The sequence below is a fragment of the Schistocerca serialis genome, chromosome 6 (genome assembly GCF_023864345.2).
Source record: "Schistocerca serialis cubense isolate TAMUIC-IGC-003099 chromosome 6, iqSchSeri2.2, whole genome shotgun sequence".
In the NCBI taxonomy this organism is placed as follows: domain Eukaryota; kingdom Metazoa; phylum Arthropoda; class Insecta; order Orthoptera; family Acrididae; genus Schistocerca; species Schistocerca serialis.
This window is the reverse complement of record NC_064643.1, coordinates 743,370,086-743,389,727: the sequence shown is the minus strand read 5'-3', so window position 1 is coordinate 743,389,727 and position 19,642 is coordinate 743,370,086. Positions and strand designations below refer to the sequence as shown.

Here is a 19,642-nt window from a genome sequence, read left to right as displayed (position 1 = left end):
TAGAGTTACTATAAGTAGTGTGTAAGTCCAGGGGCCGATGACCGCAGCAGTTTGGTCCCTTAGGAATTCACACACATTTGACACATTCAGTGACACCAAACCTTCTCGGAATCGTCTATCCCACGCAAATACACGAGCCCTGTGTTCGCAATACTAGACAGACATTGGGGGCACCAATTTCACCTCTTTACACTCGTTCCTCAATCAAAACCCGCGCTGTACTTCGCTGTTCTTCTTTTCCGGCCTCCGTAATGAAGTCAGAATCATGCACGGCTCGCTTACCTCACTTCGAGCACGTCTAAGGCCCGTTGCACACTGGGACACTGGTGATGGTGACCGGTGACGGTCACCGGTAATTGTGACGAACACTCCTGTATCATGGGTGTCTGACACCGCAGGTATAGCCAACTGATTAGTGAGTGAGCACACTGGGCTCGCATTCGGGAGGACGACGGTTCAACCCCGCGTCCGGCCATCCTGATTTAGGTTTTCCGTGACTTCCCTAAATCGCTCCAGGCAAATGCCGGGATGGTTGCTTTGAAAGGGCGCGGCCGACTTCCTTCCCCGTCTTTCCCTAATCCGATGATACCGATGACCTCGCTGTTTGGTCTCTTCCCCCAAACAATCCAACTGATTAGTTAGTGAAATGGACTCGAGCGAGGAGGAGGAGTAGAATGAGGACAAAATGTTCGTTACACTTACTTCATTCGCCCTGTACGGGTGACTTCATAGTTTCCACGCTCATCCATTTTGTCCCTTCTTATCGCATTAAGACTGCGTAAAGACACAATACTGCTTGAAGGTTACTATCCTCCTAGCCTTTACAGGCGTAGCAACTAAATTTCGCTACTCTTTTATGGTCCGAAAAATAAGGTAGTCTATTAAATTTGAAAGACAACATACAACTTACCAATTTTGTCTTTTTTTCCATCCCTGCCCTTCTCATTGAAATCAGGCATAAACTTCGTTGTAATTTCTTGCCAAGCACTCGTTTTCACCACTATAGTCATCGATTTTGACATCCCCAATAGCAGGACGACTTTCTGCTTCACTTATAAAGTCTTCCGTGTTAATCAAATTTAAACTCATAGCTACAATGTTTACAGCATAATGGGCATTGAATGTTTCGCGTCACTGTCTCAAAAATGACTGCCTGTCTGTTCGCAAATCTGCAGCGCTGTGTCTGTGGTCTGTCTCTCAGCGCGAACACTCCGATTCAAACTAATGCATGTGCCGACCGCGGTGGCCAAGCAGTTCTAGGCGCTGCAGTCTGGAGCCGGGCGACCGCTACGGTCGCAGGTTCGAATCCTACCTCAGGCATGGATGTGTGTGATGTCCTTGGTTAGTTAGGTTTAAGTAGTTCTGAGTTCTAGGGGACTGATGACCTCAGATGTAAGGTCCCATAGGCTCAGAGCCATTTGAACCATTTGAACCTAATGCATCTCCGGCGGTGACTGCTGTGAACATAGCGTCGGTGTCAGTCGCATGTGGCGACGGTAAGTCACTGCTGGGTCACGGTGGCTCGGTGAGCTGGTGTAGTGTCCCGGTGTGAATGCTCCAGTTCAAACGAATGTATCTCTATCGGTGACTGTCGCTGGTGCTGACGGTCACCAGTGTCCCAGTGTGAAACGGGCCTAAAAGATAAATTGTACAGCGGTAAAAGTTCGCGCTGTTCCTTCCTGATCACACCTACCTCCGTTACCAACGTCAGCGCCATGCTTGTTATATGGTCTGTCGTTTTCATTTGACTGCCCCTTACACGAAGGCTATCATAGGATACCTGGTGTGTATGTTTATTCTTACCCGGCGCCTCCACCAGAATGTCACGTAGCGGAAGGTGGAAGTAGATGAATGACGAACTTCACTGAACGAAGGTTTATTCAGCACTTGCGCATACAAGAGAGCAGAGCGAACAGCCTCCGGCCAGAACCAACAACGACTCAAAGGAAGGCCTCGGCGCTTGTTCGTGACGTCACGTCAGCTAGGCACGGCGAACGCCAGGTCTGCTGCTGCAGGCATACTCATAATAGTGGTGTCTTCCTCTCTGACACAGCAAAATGTGAAACTATTGGCGGTAGTTGATCAACACACATTGTTCTGAGAGATTTCTGCAATCAATTGCGCATTGAATTATGCAATTCATTACACTTCTTAACAAATAGTCTACTCCTGAACTTAAATTTCCACCTGTTAAGGTAGAGAAGCACGAATTCTGTTGCTGCTGGACCATGAAGTTGTTTTTGTATGTCAATCCTTATTTGTAAATCTGAGGAAGTTGCGTTTGTACTGGGTTGTTTTTACAAGAAACTGAACATATTGGTGCTCTTCTTCAGGTATCTTGGTTGACTATGGGGTGGTGAGCACTGAATGTTAATGAAATATCTTGCGATTGTACACGTTGGGGGTGGGTGACAGAAGACGAGGCAAAAGAGAGATCCTTGTTTTATCAAATAAAATTTTTTTATCTTATAAAGTTTCTCCTTTCAGTTGCAAGAGGGAAATATTTATCTTTTCTAATGTGCGTGTTTAAAAAAGTTTAAGCTCAGCACTGTTTGCGATGTATGAAGCTATTTTGTTTCCTGTTTAGAATTCCTTTCGTTGGAAACGACTGTAATCTAATGACTAGCAACAGTTGGATATTTACACATGTAAATTAGTTCACATGTCCATTGACGATGTCAAGCGAAAATAAAAGAAACGAGGTAATTGTAAGGGGGTTGGGGTAAGTTTCGATAGCAAAATGGATCAAGTAAATACAGTTACTTGAATGTAAAATTTATGAAGCTTGCAATGGGGCCAAGCATCATCTCATATTGATCTACGTTTGTTTCGACAGGATGCAGTAATACAGAACTATGATCTTCATTTGTAGCTTTACGATAGTAAGAAAATCTTTCATCTAAATAAAACTGCAGAATCCGAAACAATACCAAATATTTTGTCCAAAAATAAGAGATTTATTGTGATAAGCACGCCCAGGCGCTTCTGCCTGCAGCAGCAGACCTGGCGTTCGCCGTGCCTAGCTGACGTGACGTCACCAACAAGCGCCGAGGCCTTCCTTCGAGTCGGTGTTGCCAGAACACATACTGTATACAGGGTGAGTCGCGTAAGACGTAACACCCCCTTTATTCCGGGGGCGATTGCATGTATCGGCATGCCGTTTTCGGCGAATCATAGCGGACTATGGGGCACATACGTTGGTACATGCACAATAACCACAAGGTTTATATTGACCGAGATAATGAGGCAAGTACATGTTTTTTAAATGGGACGCTGTACTTTTTTACCATCATTCGAACGCTCTGGAAAAGACGCGTATAGTGATGTAACGCATGTTTCTATTGTGATTCGAACTTTGCTTAAAAGAGGGCGGATGAGGATTTACCTACGTAGCGTAGGCAGTGCATGCTGCATAGAGCGCGGCAACTCGGCCTGAGGGTGGCGCGAGGCGTGTTTAAGGTCTGCAGCCGCTTCCCACCGCCTCGACCTTCAGTCGTACAATATTTCCCAGAGTCTTTTAAGCAAAGTTTGAATCACAATAGCAACATGCGTTACATCACTATACCCGTCTTTTCCAGAGCGATCGAATGATGGTAAAAAAAGTATACCGTCCCATTTAAGAAACATGTACTTGCCTCATTATCTCGGTCAATATAAAGGTTGTGATTATTGTGCATGTACCAAAGTATGTGCCCCATAGTCGTCTATGATTCGCCCGAAACCGAATGCCGATACGTGCAATCGCCCCCAGAAAATGGGGGTGTTACGTCTTACGCGACTCACCCTGCATATACAGCTACAGAACATTCCAGTAAAATGATTCTTGCCATTTGTGGATACTCCCAGAATGTACTCGAACCGAATATAGGAATTAAATTGTTTCAGTTCAGGTGAGATTCGAAGTCACGACCCACTATGCAACAATCCAGCATCATGACCACTATACTACGGCAACTGCGCTACTCGGCTTCTTCTGCGACAATATTATCAAGCATCTGACAGTTAAATTTTCAGCAAGTCGGCAACGCGCTCCCGTGGCTCAAACCAACCTGTGATCATTCGTGCTGCCCTTCTTCGAATACGTTCAACATCCCCTGTTAGTCCTTTTCGATCCGGGTCCCACGCACTAGAGCAACAGTCCAGGACGAGTCAGCCAACAGCTGTGAATGCAGTTGCCTTTATAGACCGGTTGCATTTCCCAGTGTTCTACCAATGAACTGGAATCTGCCACCTGATTTGCCTATGACTAAGCCTATGAGATCACTGCATTTCACATCTGTACAAGCTGTTACAACCAGATATTTCTATGAATCGAACGATTCTAAATTCGTTTCATTGTCGTTGCAGTCACAGGATACCAATAGAACAGCTTATTGGACGGGCGTCCACAGACAGACTTTTGCATATTGAATAAAAACCGCTGTAGCTGTTGTAAAACCTTTATCAAAGGCACGGCCCGTTTCGTAATTTTAAATTGTATAATTAGGTGCAGTCCGCAGCTCGTGGTAGCGTTCTCGCTTCTCAAGCACGGGGTCCTGGGTTCGATTCGCGGCAGGGTCATCTCGAGATGACTGGGCGTCGTTGTGTCGTCTTCATCATCATCATTCATCCCCATTACGGTCGGAGAAAGACAATGGCAAACCACCTCCCCTAGGAACTTGTCTAGTACGGAGGTGCGGGTCTCCCGCATCGTCCCCTACGCTCCTCGGAGTATGGGACCTCATCATCATTAGGTGCAAACCTGAATAAAAAGAAGAAAGAGGCCGTAAACAATATTACGCAAAGTCAGTGATAAAAAATGTTCGGAAGATGAATAATTTATTAAGTGGTCACGCCGCTTTTACAGTACTACCCCTACTCTTTTTTTAAAATTTAGGAAATTTCGCAAAAAGCATACGATCTCTTCAAAAATGGTTCAAATGGCTCTGAGGACTATGGGACTTAACATCTGAGGTCGTCAGTGCCCTACAACTTAGAACTAATTAAACATAACTAACCTAAGGACATCACACACATCCACGTCCGAGGCAGGATTCGAACCTGCGCCCGTAGCGGTCGCGTGGTTCCAGACTGTAGCGCCTAGAACCGCTCGGCCAGCCCGGCCGGCTCCGATCTCTCCCCCTCACCTCCTCTTCCTTGGCGCTTTTACTGGGCCCATTCCCCTTTTGACCGATTTTTTAAAAAAAATAAAAATTGTAACAAAACTTTAAGATGTTTTAAGTCTAAACGCTATGTTTATAAGCAGCCTACAACAGGTTCTAGCTTTTATCCCTACACCTACGAGTGATTCACTTGACAGTTGCTGTTCTTATTAATATGTTTATTTTTGCACGCCCGGTTCCCAACCATTTTCTTAAAGTTTATTGCTTGTTATTCACGCTTGCGAGTGTGCTGATTCGCTGGGGGCCTATGTTTCGATACCCAGTCAGTCCCTGTACGGCAGTCGCAGCGTTCCGTACCGGCGCGGTTTCAGCTCAGCTACTGTTTACACTTTGTCTTCCTCATTCCCCAACCCCTCTTTCTGGTGCGTTTTATAATCTTTTCTCTCATCCCATTTGCTCGTAAGGGCGCAGTTTCATGCTGCGTTTTTAATCCACGACCATTGCTCTTTCGAAATTTCCCAAATTTTAAAGAAATGTTGTGATCGGACTGTAAAAGTAATGTGACCACTTAACGTAAGTATTCTGTCTTCTGAAGATTTTTCATCACTGTTTTATCGTCTTTGGATAATGTTGTTTACGATCTCTTTCTTCTTTTTATTCAGATTTGCACCAAATTATGTAACTAAACCGGTCGTGCCTTTAATAAAGGATTTACAACAGCTACAGCGGTTAATCTTATCAAAATCTGGCAGGGATATTTGTGCAGTTTTTTCAGACACTACTTCACAACTGCCTCATCTGCAAAAACATCTGTTAATACCGTCTTTGGGTAATGGGAGATGCCGGCAGATCGTCATTGAAACGGCGCGCTGCTGTGTCGCTGCATCTTACGAAAGTCACCGTCGATGAGCAGAGCAACAGGAACACAGCAGGAGTGAGACTGATGACAATCTGACTTACCTCTTGAACGGCGGCGGGCGACATGGCGACGGTCTGCCATCCACCGCCCTGGGAGGACAGCTCAGTGACGAGGGCGCCGCCACATCATGGTCAGAGCCCCAGGCGAAAGCCGCAGCGCCCGGCATGGCACAGCCACCGACCCGAACGGCCCCTCCCTGTCGCGCACCAGCACGCCAGCCCGGAACCTGTGGACAGCGGTCACGTCACGCTCTGGCTTAGAGGGTAAAATCAAATTTCCTGAGGGGTGAAAACGAAATGGGTTTGACTGTGTTTCAGTCGTGGAGCTATATCTTTTTTTTTTTTTTTTTAAAAAAAGACGATACTGATTACGTAACTTATTAATAATTACTTTTTTCAATCACTTGCTTTAATGCGTGACACTATGCGGTAGAGGCTACAGAATCCTCATATGCTCCACCAAGTACACACATACTTTGTGCTTTCTACCATACATCGACGACCGTAAAAACGAGACATAGGAGCCTATACATAACAAACGCTGGATATAGGCCTGTGCTGAAAATGTCTCCTACAAGTTGTAGATATATCATGCAACAGACCAGAAATTACTTCATTACTCACTTCGAAACCGGTAAATGGATCAATTGAGAGAATGACACAGCAGCAACTACATAAGGGCTACTACAATGATGTACACACTATTAATGTTATCATTGTTGTGGACTGGCAAGACAGCCAATCCACAATGACGGGTAGCCGAAAGGCACGCGTTTAAGCTCACGTAGGCTGGCGTGAGGTCTGGAACAGGTAAGGGAATTTATAGTAGCAAAGAACGTAAGTAACTACTGGAATACTTAACTTTAACTCATAATTGGTAAACATCGGTCTGACGGTACATGTATCAGAAGATAAACAGCAAATGATAATGGCGCCTTGCTAGGTCGTAGCAAATGACGTAGCTGAAGGCTATGCTAACTATCGTCTCGGCAAATGAGAGCGTAATTTGTCAGTGAACCATCGCTAGCAAAGTCGGCTGTACAACTGGGGCGAGTGCTAGGAAGTCTCTCTAGACCTGCCGTTGGCGGCGCTCGGTCTGCAATCACTGACAGTGGCGACACGCGGGTCCGACGTATACTAACGGACAGCGGCCGATTTAAAAGCTACCACCTAGCAAGTGTGGTGTCTGGCGGTGACACCACAATCATCAACATCATCACTATTATTATCGTGACCAGACACAAAGCATTAACACCCTGAAGTCTTTCAGTTTCTGTCAGCGTGGAAGTAAAGAGTTTAACAGTCAAGTGATTTAAAAACAGGATGGAGCACACATTTTAACTTGGTTGACTTGAAATGGGGTTGTAAGTGAAGCAGCTGTCGCTAGGGAGAGCAGCGGTGCAGAGGAAGCATGTTCTGTGACAAGTGTCCACCCACACTGTGGATAATCAGCATTCTTATCCGAGAAGGATATGTAGTGGCAGTCCCGATGCACCGGGAACTGCTACATTATTCATTGTAAAAAATGGCTCTGAGCACTGTGGGACTTAACATCTGAGGTCATCAGTCCCCTAGAACTTAGAACTACTTAAACCTAATTAACCTAAGGACATCACACACATCCACGTCCGAGATAGGATTCGAACCTGCGACCGTAGCGGTCGCGCGGCTCCAGACTGAAGCGCCTAGAAGCGCTCGGCCACAGCGGCCGGCATTCATTGAAAAAACACGCACACAAGTGCGCGCGCTCTGAAAAGAAATGTGCCATTCAAGAGTTACAGATGTGGAAATAGACTTTTGATCACGATAACAGTTAAAATAAAAACACGGGACTGAATGGATTGGGAACATAATTTATGATCTGTAGTGACTGAGAAACACTCAAATATAATAGAGCTCGTTAGACACAATCAGTACCAATCGTATTACTGAATCGCTAGTCGGTGGCTTAATAAAACACAAAAACTAACTACAATTCATCTTTCGTCATTTTAGAAATAATAGAGCTTAAAGAAAATTCTATTTCATTCTAAAGTTTATTAGCCGCTGAACAGTGTGATGGGGCGGAGGGAGAGGAGGGGGGTTTCTATTCAGTAAAAATATTTCATTTTTACCTTGCTTGTAGCGTTATATGTCAGCTTCATGGCGAAGCGCCCATCATCTCTCTAATGGTCATACTTATTGTGGTATACACATTTTGGTAAGACGCTACGCGCCGGAGTGGCCGAGCGGTTAAAGGCGCTACAGTCTGGAACCGCACGACCGCTACGGTCGCAGGTTCGAATCCTGCCTCGGGCATGGATGTGTGTGATGTCCTTAGGTTAGTTAGGTTTAAGTGGTTCTAAGTTCGAGGGGACTGATGACCTCAGATGTTAAGTCCCATAGTGCTTAGAGCCATCTGAGCCATTTGAACTTTTAATGTACATTTCTATTTATTTTCCGTATTATTCATAGTCATTGTTTACAACGTACCGCAGTAGTATAGAGGACATTTTGATACAGGACTCCAGTGGTCTATCAAGTCGGAAAACTACCTCAATATGTCCTACAGAAAGTACCTAAGCTACAGTGCACGAGCGTCGCGCGAGATTTTCAATATTCTCGCGTTCTCTTCGCGCCAACTGTTAGTCCTACACGAAAAATAGATAGGACCTTTTTTGTAGCAAATTTAATTTAGTTTAATGTGTACTTTTTCGTTAGAGTGTGCGGTTTTCGAGTTGTTAAAGAAGAACGTAGAATAGTGATATTAAATGTGTTCTATCTCGGAAACCATTCGTAATAGGGCATATGTCAATTTGAAGTTTTCTGTTCAGAATCACTAATACTATCGCGTCTCAAAGCATGTACCTTTCCTCCTGACTCACCCTGTATAGCTAATCACCACACTCTTCCAGGATATTCCTACTTTCGTAATAAGGTCGATTATTTTATTCCTTTGTGTAGGCTGTTGTATAACTAATTTAATAATACTGATAATGTGCGTGCAACAATTGAAATGCCTTTTCTCATCACGGCGAGCCAATTAAAACAGTTATTTGTGTCTGCTTTTCGACTGTTTCTAGCCTGCAGTGGAAATCTGATGTCCACATGTACATAATATAGAGTCTCTTATTTCATCCATATCCTAGCAATGACTGTGAAACTTATGTATCGGGACTTCTATCTTAGACGCTTATTACCAGAAGCACAAAGGGATCATATCTGTGAAAATTATGCCTTTTCGACTTTCTGCGACAGATCGTAGAGATACGTTTGCGTAACAGGGGCAGCAAGTAGATAACCTTGTTTTATTTTCCTGCCTTGCTTCTAAATCATGTGATTTTATAATATTCCTTACTTCCTTATTCACTACCCTCACGATGAATCGTCTGTCTCTTCTTACGATCAAAAACATTGTGGAGGCAGAATATATAAACCCAGTGGTTAATGGCTCACCAGTTCCTGAACTTTGCATTGTTCTTGACAAAAGAATAAACAACACAAAAGAACTGTACAGATATGTGTAACTGAAAATTAGTATATACCAATGAAAAGAGATGGAGCGCTAAAACTACTCACAAGGGAACCTCCCCATCGCACCCTCCTCAGATTTAGTTATAAGTTGGCACAGTGGATAGGCCTTGAAAAACTGAACACAGATCACTCGAGAAAACAGGAAGAAGTTGTGTGGAGCTATGAAATAAATAAGCAAAATATACAAACTGAGTAGTCCATGCGCAACATAGGCAACATCAAGGATAATGTGAGCTCAGGAGTGCCGTGATCCCGTGGTTAGCATGAGCAGCTGCGGAACGAGAGGTCCTTTGTTCAAGTCTTCCTTCGAGTGACAAATTTAATGTTTTATTTTCAGACAATTATCAAAGTTCAGGCACTCACACATAATCAACTTCACTCTCTAAAATTGCAGGACATGTTCAGATTTGCTTGGACATATGCAGGGTTTGACGGTCTATACACGGAAAAATTTGAAAACGTTAAAAACATGTGTTTTGACAGAGCACGGGGGAAACTGTGCGACTGTGAAACTGTTGCATTCATTTTTTGCAGTTTATGTGACAAACTCTTATGTTTTCATCACTTTTTTGGAGTGATTATCACATCCACAAGAAAACCTAAATCGGGCAAGGTAGAAGAATCTTTTCTCCCATTCGCCAGGTGTACAAGTTAGGTGGGTCGACAACATATTGCTGTCATGTGACGCACATGCCGTCACCAGTGTCGTATGGAATATATCAGACGTGTTTTCCTGTGGAGGAATCGGTTGACCTATGACCTTGCGATCAAATGTTTTCGGTTCCCATTGGAGAGGCACGTCCATTCGTCTACTAATCGCACGGTTTTGCGGTGCGGTCGCAAAACATAGACACTAAACTTATTACAGTGAACAGAGATGTCAATGAACGAACGGACAGAACTTTTCGAAAATAAAGAAAGTAAACTTTTCACTCGAGGGAAGACTTGAACCAATGACCTCTCGTTCCGCAGCTACTCACGCGAACCACGGGACCACGGCGCTCCTGATCTCACACTATCCTTGATGTTGCCTATCTTGCGCATGGACTACTCAGTTTGTATATTTTGCGTATTTTTTTCATAGTTCCACACAACTTCTTCCTGTTTTCTCGATTGATCTGTGTTCAGTTTTTCAAGGCCTATCCACTGTGCCAACTTATAACTAAATCTGAGGGGGGTGCGATGGGGAGGTTCCCTTGTCAGTGATCATAAAAATCAATATACAGAAAGGCCTTTTTTTCGGATGGGCTATACTCCTTCTGCCCATAAGCGCCATGCCGGAGTGAACACACGGCAGGACTGCCTTCCTGATTTCCGCCTCACCCATCCCACAGTACTGGCGTGGCAAGGCTAGGCGCAAATTGAGACGTGATAGCCCGTGTGGCGCGGCTCGGCGTAGCGCGCTTTTTTGTAACTTGACAGTTTCAAATGTGACCGCGTAAGTTGCGACACGCGCATGCACCAGGTTGCGCGGCGTTGTGGTTGTGGCACAGTTTCTAGGGCCGCGCACCACGCGAGTACTGAGGGAGGGGTGAGGCGGGGAAGGGGTAGGCAGTCCTGCCACGTGCTCACTTCGACATGGCGCATATGGGCAGTGGAAGTATTGCCCATCCAAAAAATCTGTCTTGCGGTATACTGAATTTTATTGTCACTGAGTAGCGTTTCGTTTTTCGTTTTCACCGTTTAAGCGCACCATATCTTCCCATTAGTACATTAGTTTCAGCTTCATACAGGGTGTTTCAAAAATGACCGGTATATTTTAAAAGGCAATAAAAACTAAACGAGCAGCGATAGAAATACACCGTTTGTTGCAATATGCTTGGGACAACAGTACATTTTCAGGCGGACAAACTTTCGAAATTACAGTAGTTACAATTTTCAACAACGGATGGCGCTGCGGTCTGGGAAACTCTATAGTACGATATTTTCCACATATCCACCATGCGTAGCAATAATATGGCGTAGTCTCTGAATGAAATTACCCGAAACCTTTGACAACGTGTCTGGCGGAATGGCTTCACATGCAGATGAGATGTACTGCTTCAGCTGTTCAATTGTTTCTGGATTCTGGCGGTACACCTGGTCTTTCAAGTGTCCCCACAGAAAGAAGTCACAGGGGTTCATGTCTGGCGAATAGGGACGCCAATCCACGCCGCCTCCTGTATGTTTCGGATAACCCAAAGCAATCACACGATCATCGAAATATTCATTCATGAAATTAAAGACGTCGGCCGTGCGATGTGGCCGGGCACCATCTTGCATAAACCACGAGGTGTTCGCAGTGTCGTCTAAGGCAGTTTGTACCGCCACAAATTCACGAAGAATGTCCAGATAGCGTGATGCAGTAATCGTTTCGGATCTGAAAAATGGGCCAATGATTCCTTTGGAAGAAATGGCGGCCCAGACCAGTACTTTTTGAGGATGCAGGGACGATGGGACTGCAACATGGGGCTTTTCGGTTCCCCATATGCGCCAGTTCTGTTTATTGACGAAGCCGTCCAGGTAAAAATAAGCTTCGTCAGTAAACCAAATGCTGCCCACACGCATATCGCCGTCATCAATCCTGTGCACTATATCGTTAGCGAATGTCTCTCGTGCAGCAATGGTAGCGGCGCTGAGGGGTTGCCGCGTTTGAATTTTGTATGGATAGAGGTGTAAACTCTGGCGCATGAGACGATACGTGGACGTTGGCGTCATTTGGACCGCAGCTGCAACACGGCGAACGGAAACCCGAGGCCGCTGTTGGATCACCTGCTGCACTAGCTGCGCGTTGCCCTCTGTGGTTGCCGTACGCGGTCGCCCTACCTTTCCAGCACATTCATCCGTCACGTTCCCAGTCCGTTGAAATTTTTCAAACAGATCCTTTATTGTATCGCTTTTCGGTCCTTTGGTTACATTAAACCTCCGTTGAAAACTTCGTCTTGTTGCAACAACACTGTGTTCTAGGCGGTGGAATTCCAACACCAGAAAAATCCTCTGTTCTAAGGAATAAACCATGTTGTCCACAGCACACTTGGACGTTGTGATCAGCACACGCTTACAGCAGAAAGACGACGTACAGAATAGCGCACCCACAGACTGCGTTGTCTTCTATATCTTTCACATCACTTGCAGCGCCATCTGTTGTTGAAAATTGTAACTACTGTAATTTCGAAAGTTTGTCCGCCTGAAAATGTACTGTTGTCCCAAGCATATTGCAACAAACGGTGTATTTCTATCGCTGCTCGTTTAGATTTTATTGCCGTTTCAAATATACCGGTCATTTTTGAAACACCCTGTACATGTGTATACTTTTTTGTTTTATTTATTCTTTTGTCAAGAACAATGCACAGCTCAATAAATGGTGATCCATTAGCCACTGGAATTATACCTTCTGCCTTCACAATGTTTCCAGATCGTAAGAAGGGACAGATGATTCATCGTGAGGGTAGTTCAAATGGCTCTGAGCACTATGGGATTTAACATCTGTGGTCATCAGTCCCCTAGAACTTAGAACTACTTAAACCTAACTAACCTAAGGACATCACACAACGGCCGGCCGGAGTGGCCAAGCGGTTAAAGGCGCTACAGTCTGGAACCGCGCGACTGCTACGGTCGCAGGTTCGAATCCTGCCTCGGGCATGGATGTGTGTGGTGTCCTTAGGTTAGTTAGGTTTAAGTAGTTCAAAGTTCTAGGGGACTGATGACCTTAGAAGTTAAGTCCCATAGTGCTCAGAGCCATTTGAACATCACACAACACCCAGTCATCACGAGGCAGGATTCGAACCTGCGACCGTAGCGGTCACGCGGTTCCAGACTGAAGCGCCTAGATCCGCACGGCCACACCGGCCGGCGTGAGGGTACTGAATAAGGAAGTATGGGATATTATAAAATCATATGATTTAGAAGCAAGGCAGGAAAAAATCATGTGATCTAGAAGCAAGGCAGGAAAAAATAACAAGGATATGTACTTGCTGCCTGTTATGCAGACGTATCTCCACGATCTGTTACAAAAGGTCGAAAAGGCTTAGTTTCCACAGGTACAGCACCTTTGTGGTCCAAGTATAAAGCGTCCCAGATATGAAGTACGTAAGTTTCACTATCATTATTTGTATATGGATAGAATATGAGATATTATACTACGTACATGTGGACGTCACATTCCCATTACAAGCTAGGAACAGTCGAGAAGCCCTCACGAACAACGACGTTTTAATCGGCTCGTCGTGACAATAAAAAGCGTTTCAGTGGTTGAATATGCACTATCAGCATTGATAAACTAATTATGCAACAGACTATACAAATGAAGTAGTGGTCAGTATTATCAAGAAAGTATGAGTATCCTGAAATGTGTGCTTATCTGATATATTTAATTTGTTGAAATGTATTGCTGACAAACGCAGATCTGCTTTCATGACAATGTTTTTCGAAAGACTGAACTCTTCCTCTCACAAAGCACACTTGGCTGGTTTCCGCATTCCTGTTGCGCGCATTGTACCCCGCTGCTGACAATACACTGATCATTGTGTTGTGTGACAAAACAATTGTTTATTTTTCTCAGTAACAACTATTTTATTCGCGGATCATGCATTGCCAGTTTGGCAAGCAGTGAGTAACCAGCATCTGGCATGTGCCAATCATTCCGCCTGAAGCGAACGCTAGTCATTATCCTACTCAGATCAAGAAAAAGGAATAAAGTCCTTTTTTTGGTAAGTTTCCATCCAAGCCTTTCATTGTCAAATATATGATGGGTTACGGGATTCAACCAAAATTCCAACAGAATTAGCAATTTATTTTTGTGTGAATTGTTAACTTTTTCTCATTTGAAGAAGCAGCGCCATTTATGAGTAACGGCCACATTTCTCTCGTTGACAGGTTTAACTCTACGTCCTTTGCAAAACACAGTGTAATTTGCACAAACTCATCTCACAGCAGCTATTGCGACAGAATTCTTAAACATAGTGCCTCATTAAACAAGTAATTGGCAATCGGGAGCACAATAGCTTACGAAAAACCTCATAGTGTCTGTTTGCGGTAACATAAGAGAAGAAATTTCATGTTTATTTTCGTACTAGGAAACTCTTGCTTCACTTGTTGTCAATAACTCTTAAAAAATTAGTCTCCGGCCAGAATGGCCGAGCTGTTCTAGGCGCTACAGTCTGGAACCGCGCGACCGCTACGGTCGCAGGTTCGAATCCTGCCTCGGGCATGGATGTGTGTGATGTCCTTAGGTTAGTTAGCTTTAAGTAGTTCTAAGTTCTAGGGGACTGATGACCTCAGAAGTTAAGTCCCATAATGCTAAGAGCAATTTCAACCTTTAAAAAAATAATAATAAAAAAAATAATAAAAATGCACTGGAGTGACAAAGATAAAAAATAAAGTATAATTACTCATATATGCCATCATTCTCCAGAATCTGGTTTTGATGTCTCGGACGGTTTAGGAGATACGAGGGATGTTATAAATATTTCATTCTCGTGGCCGTTATATCGGGACTGAACGCACTACATATTATCCATTTTCTCGAGATCGGAGACAGATAGAGATCCCCTCCCAGATCTAAAGAAAAATACCACATGTTAGCTAAATTTCATACACTGCAACAAGAGGTGTATTACGCACCAAACGCAAAATCATTTCCCGCAGTGTGCATTGTGCTGCCACCTACTGCCAGGTACTCCATATCATCGACCTCAATAGTCATTATCTATCGTGAGAGAGCAGACTAGGGCGCTCCGCGGAACTAACGGACTTCTAACGTGGTCAGGTGATTGGGTGTCACTTATGTCATACGTCTGTACGGGAGATTTCCGCACTCCTAAAAATCCACAGGTCCACTGTTCCAGAAGTGATAGTGAAGTGGAATCGTTAAGGGACACGTACAGCACAAAAGCGTTCAAATGGTTCAAATGGCTCTAAGCACTATGGGATTTAACATCTGGGGTCATCAGTCCCCTAGACTTAGAACTACTTAAACCTAACTAACCTAAGGAAATGGCACCACATCCATACCCGAGGCAGGATTCGAAACTGCGACCGTAGCGGTGACGCGCTTCCAGACTGAAGCGCCTAGAACCGCACGGCCACAACGGCCGGCCCCGAAAGCGGACAGGCCAACCTCGTCTGTTGACTGACAGAGACCGCCGACAGTTGAAGAGGGCCATACCGTCTAATAGGCAGACATCTATCCATACCATCACAAAGGAATTACAGACTGTATCAGAATCCACTGCAAGTACTACGGCAGTTAGGCGGGAGGTGAGAAAAGTTTGATTTCACGGTCGAGTGGCTGCTCATAAGCCACACATCACTCCGGTAAATTCCAAAAGACACATTGGGAAAACGTTGTGTGGAGTGACGAATCACGGTACACAGTGTGGCGATCGGATGGCAGGGTGTGGGTATGGCGAATGCCCGGTGAACGTCATCTGCCAATGCGTAGTGGCAACAGTAAAATTCGGAGGCGGTGGTGTTATGGTATGGTCGTGTTTTTCATGGAAGGAGCTTGATTATTATATCACAGCACAGGCCTAGATTGGTGTTTTAAGCACCTTCTTGCTTCCCACTGTTGAAGAGGAATCCGGTGATGGCGATTGAATCTTTCAACACGATCGAGCACCTGCTCATTATGGACGGCCTGTGGCCGAGTGGTTACACGACAATAACATCCCTGTAAGGGACTGGCGTACACAGAGTCCTGACCTGAATCCTATAGAACACCTTTGGGATGTTTTGGAACGCCGACTTCGTGCTTGGCCTCACCGACAGATATCGATACCTCTCCTCAGTGCAGTACTCCGTGAAGAATGGGCTGCCATTCACCAAGCAACCTTCCAGCACCTGATTGAACGTATACCTGCGATAGTGGAAGCTGTCATCAAGGGTAATGGTAGGCCAACACCATATTGAATTCCAGCATTACAGATGGAGGGCGCCACGAAGTTGTAAGTCATTTTTAGCCAGGTGTCCGGATACTTTCGATCACGCTTTTGTTTGCATTTGGTGGGCGAAGAATCTGACATTTGTTTCAACAGGACACCACTGTTTTATAACTTAATATTATTCAATTACCGTTTGTATGTTGATAGGAAACGGACTTCTACAATATTACTGTTACAGGTCCAATAGGAGATCTTCGAGAATTCCCGCCGATGACCGATGTTCAAAAGTAATTCCTTAAAGACAAAAGCGTAAGGAATAAAAGTATATCATCAGAGTTAGCATTACTTTTTATTTTACCCGAGAAAGCCACAATCACCACCTACTCCCCACGCGTTGCGTTCAGGGAGTGCTTCTCCCGTACCATGAAAACACTCGGCCGGACAAAATAGGTGAAGCGTCCAGAAGACATGGTCAGGTGCCAGTGTAACGTAGTACAAGGACACACCGTTCGGCAACTGTGTAAATAATTAGAGTCGCAATTTTCTCTGCCAGTTACAAAGGCAAGCAGAGTGCATTATAGTCATTGGTGTTGTTGTCAGGCTTGATGGGGCGTATGAAACGGTCGTGAATTGCGTCATATGCTAAGTGACCACATGAACTACAAGATGATGCCACGAACTCCTGTGAGACAGCGCTATCAGCACCTGGCAGAGTTTGAATGGGACCTCATAGTGGGTCTCCATTTTGCCAGATGGTTGTCCGGGTTTGTGCGGCATTCGAATGTGACAGTGGACCGATATTGGACAGCTTTGGAACGTACGGGCCAGCAAACAGATCGTAACGCCTTCACATCCGAGGATAAGTAATGGACTCCCTTCGACATTCTGTGTTATTTTGCACAACTGCTCTGAGATTAGCAGGAGCCAAACTAGGATTACCGTCCCTTTAGTAGGCTGCCGTTATAACAACACAAATTGCTGCGTTTGGGTTGTGCCAGCCAAGGACGCCTATACACAGGGACAAGCGGGTGGGGGGGGGGGGGGGGGTGGCAGAGTCAGGTTTTTTTTTTTTTTTTCTTCAGGAAAACGATTTAAAAATTGATACCAGTTTTTTTTACAAGATCGTAACTCGAAGTTTTTTATGCCATTTACAAGCCGACTTTCGTCTTATAAAATATAAAAAATAATACATAGCCCCTTCCCCCCCCCCCCCCCCCCCCCCCCAACAAAGCATCGTACGGGCGCCCTTGTTCACAGCAGACTGCTTTCGGGGTTCTGGGACCTTTCCACAGCCACAAAAACGAAACAAGAGGCGATCGCGCTCCGCGCTCTCAAAGCAAAGTTCACGAGGTGAATGTGAATACATAAAATATGCAAACGAGACGAGGTTGTGCGTTAGTACAGTCCAGTGTGTTAAGATTTGAGCGCCTGTGTGCCGAAGAACGCGTGGAAGCAATGTGGGAGCCAAAAAGACGTGAGTACTGAAAGTGATTTTAAACACGAGAACCGCTTATGATCTCATTAAATCGACAGGTAAATAATATCACGTTAGTTACAGTAACCGCTGAAGCTGTCTATTCAAAGTGAAAAACATCCGGTCCAGTTAAGACTTTATACTTTCGTACCAGACCAAATAACTCCCATATTACTTGTAAAACTACAATTGCGCAAGACAGGCATAAAAAAAAGACTGCATTGATAATATTTATTTCCGTTCGATGCAACATTCGGGAAGGGAAAACGTTTGCAAACTGAAAAACAATAGAGATATCACATCTTTTATTACATTTGTTCATACTCGCAGTCTGATTTCAACCAGGGACAGAGCTGCTATTGGCTTACAAAGCGATCGATATAACGGCGGCTGTGGGTTTCAGACTTCGCTGCCGGAACAGGCTGTGTCGAGACTGATGGCGAGGCGTGTGAGCTGCCGGGCCCAGGTCGGCTACGGCTACTGCCATTGGAGCGTCTCTCCCGCCCGGCAGCCAATCACGTTACTATCAGTTACTGAGCTGACGTAGCTAGCGATCGGGCCTATACAGGGAACATGAGCATGCCTACAGATTCGTGTCGTCTGCAACGTTCGCCATATCGAAGTTGCATTACGTTACTACTTGTTCTATAGATCATGAAGCTCCCTCCTCACCCCTCCACAGTCGTACCTTCTGATACTTTTCTGTATGCATAGGGGCCTAATTAGGAAATTACTGAAAATATTACTTAAATGAATTATATTGATGAAAAATAGTGCACAACACAAATTAAATTAGCCCTATCACTGTAGTAAATAATTTATACTTTCGAAAAAATTGTTAAATCTACGGGACGGTGAACGAGATGCGGGCGCAATGGAAGGGAGGATTGTCAAGCGCGATTCAAAGTCATACCTTCATGGAAAATTCTGCTTTTATTAGTCTGTAGTTTAGGGCTTACGCCAGGACTCTGCAGGATAGATGCACTTATACATTACACCGGTTGGAAAGGCGGCAGGTTAGGGCGACCAAAAGTTAAAACATACTACAGAATTGATTACAGAGCGAATACTGAATAATGGAGAAAAGGGCAGACGAGAGTTACAAGAAAGACAAGATCAGGTGGGTCAAGCCATCTGCTCTGGAGTAGAGCTAAAATAAAAGAGAGCGTAATTCGTAAGCGGAAAACTCCCACGCCTCCTGATGGTAAGTAAAATAATGCTGTGATTTACTGCGTCTTAAGCAATGTTTCCCCAGCTGCGGGAATTTCCTGCAAAGCGCTGCGTGAAACGCGTGCGGGATCAAGCGCCTGCCCCGGATCTACGTTATTTCCGAACTGGAGCAAAAACTTGACAGTGCCCCAGTGAGACAGGGCTGAAAATTTAAAAAAAAAATCGATTTTCCACAAGTGTGTTCATTTTGTCGCGCACATCTTTGTGAAGAGCTAGATGTATAAAACATGTATGTTCGAGGAAATGGAAGACATGTCATTTGCCGGCCGGATTGGCCGTGCGGTTCTAGGCGCTACAATCTGGAGCCGAGCGACCGCTACGGTCGCAGGTTCGAATCCTGCCTCGGGCATGGATGTGTGTGATGTCCTTAGGTTAGTTAGGTTTAATTAGTTCTAAGTTCTAGGCGACTGATGACCTCAGAAGTTAAGTCGCATAGTGCTCAGAGCCATTTGAACCATATTTTTGAACATGTCATTTGGTCTTAAGTGTGCCAGAGTGCAGTGCCGCCCCTCTTTACACAGAATTCTTCTATCGCACGTAACTGT

The 19,642-nt window shown here is 44.8% G+C and overlaps 1 protein-coding gene across 1 annotated transcript in view; it reads right to left on the bottom strand.

Moving 5' to 3' along the window:
* Positions 1-19,642, bottom strand: part of LOC126483893 (uncharacterized) — a 168,628-nt gene that overhangs the window by 83,527 nt on the left and 65,459 nt on the right. Inside the window, exon 2 of the mRNA XM_050107160.1 lies at positions 6,063-6,247. Coding sequence (XP_049963117.1) covers positions 6,063-6,086 — 24 coding nt within the window. The 5' untranslated portion in view covers positions 6,087-6,247. The remainder of the gene's footprint in view (positions 1-6,062; positions 6,248-19,642) is intronic.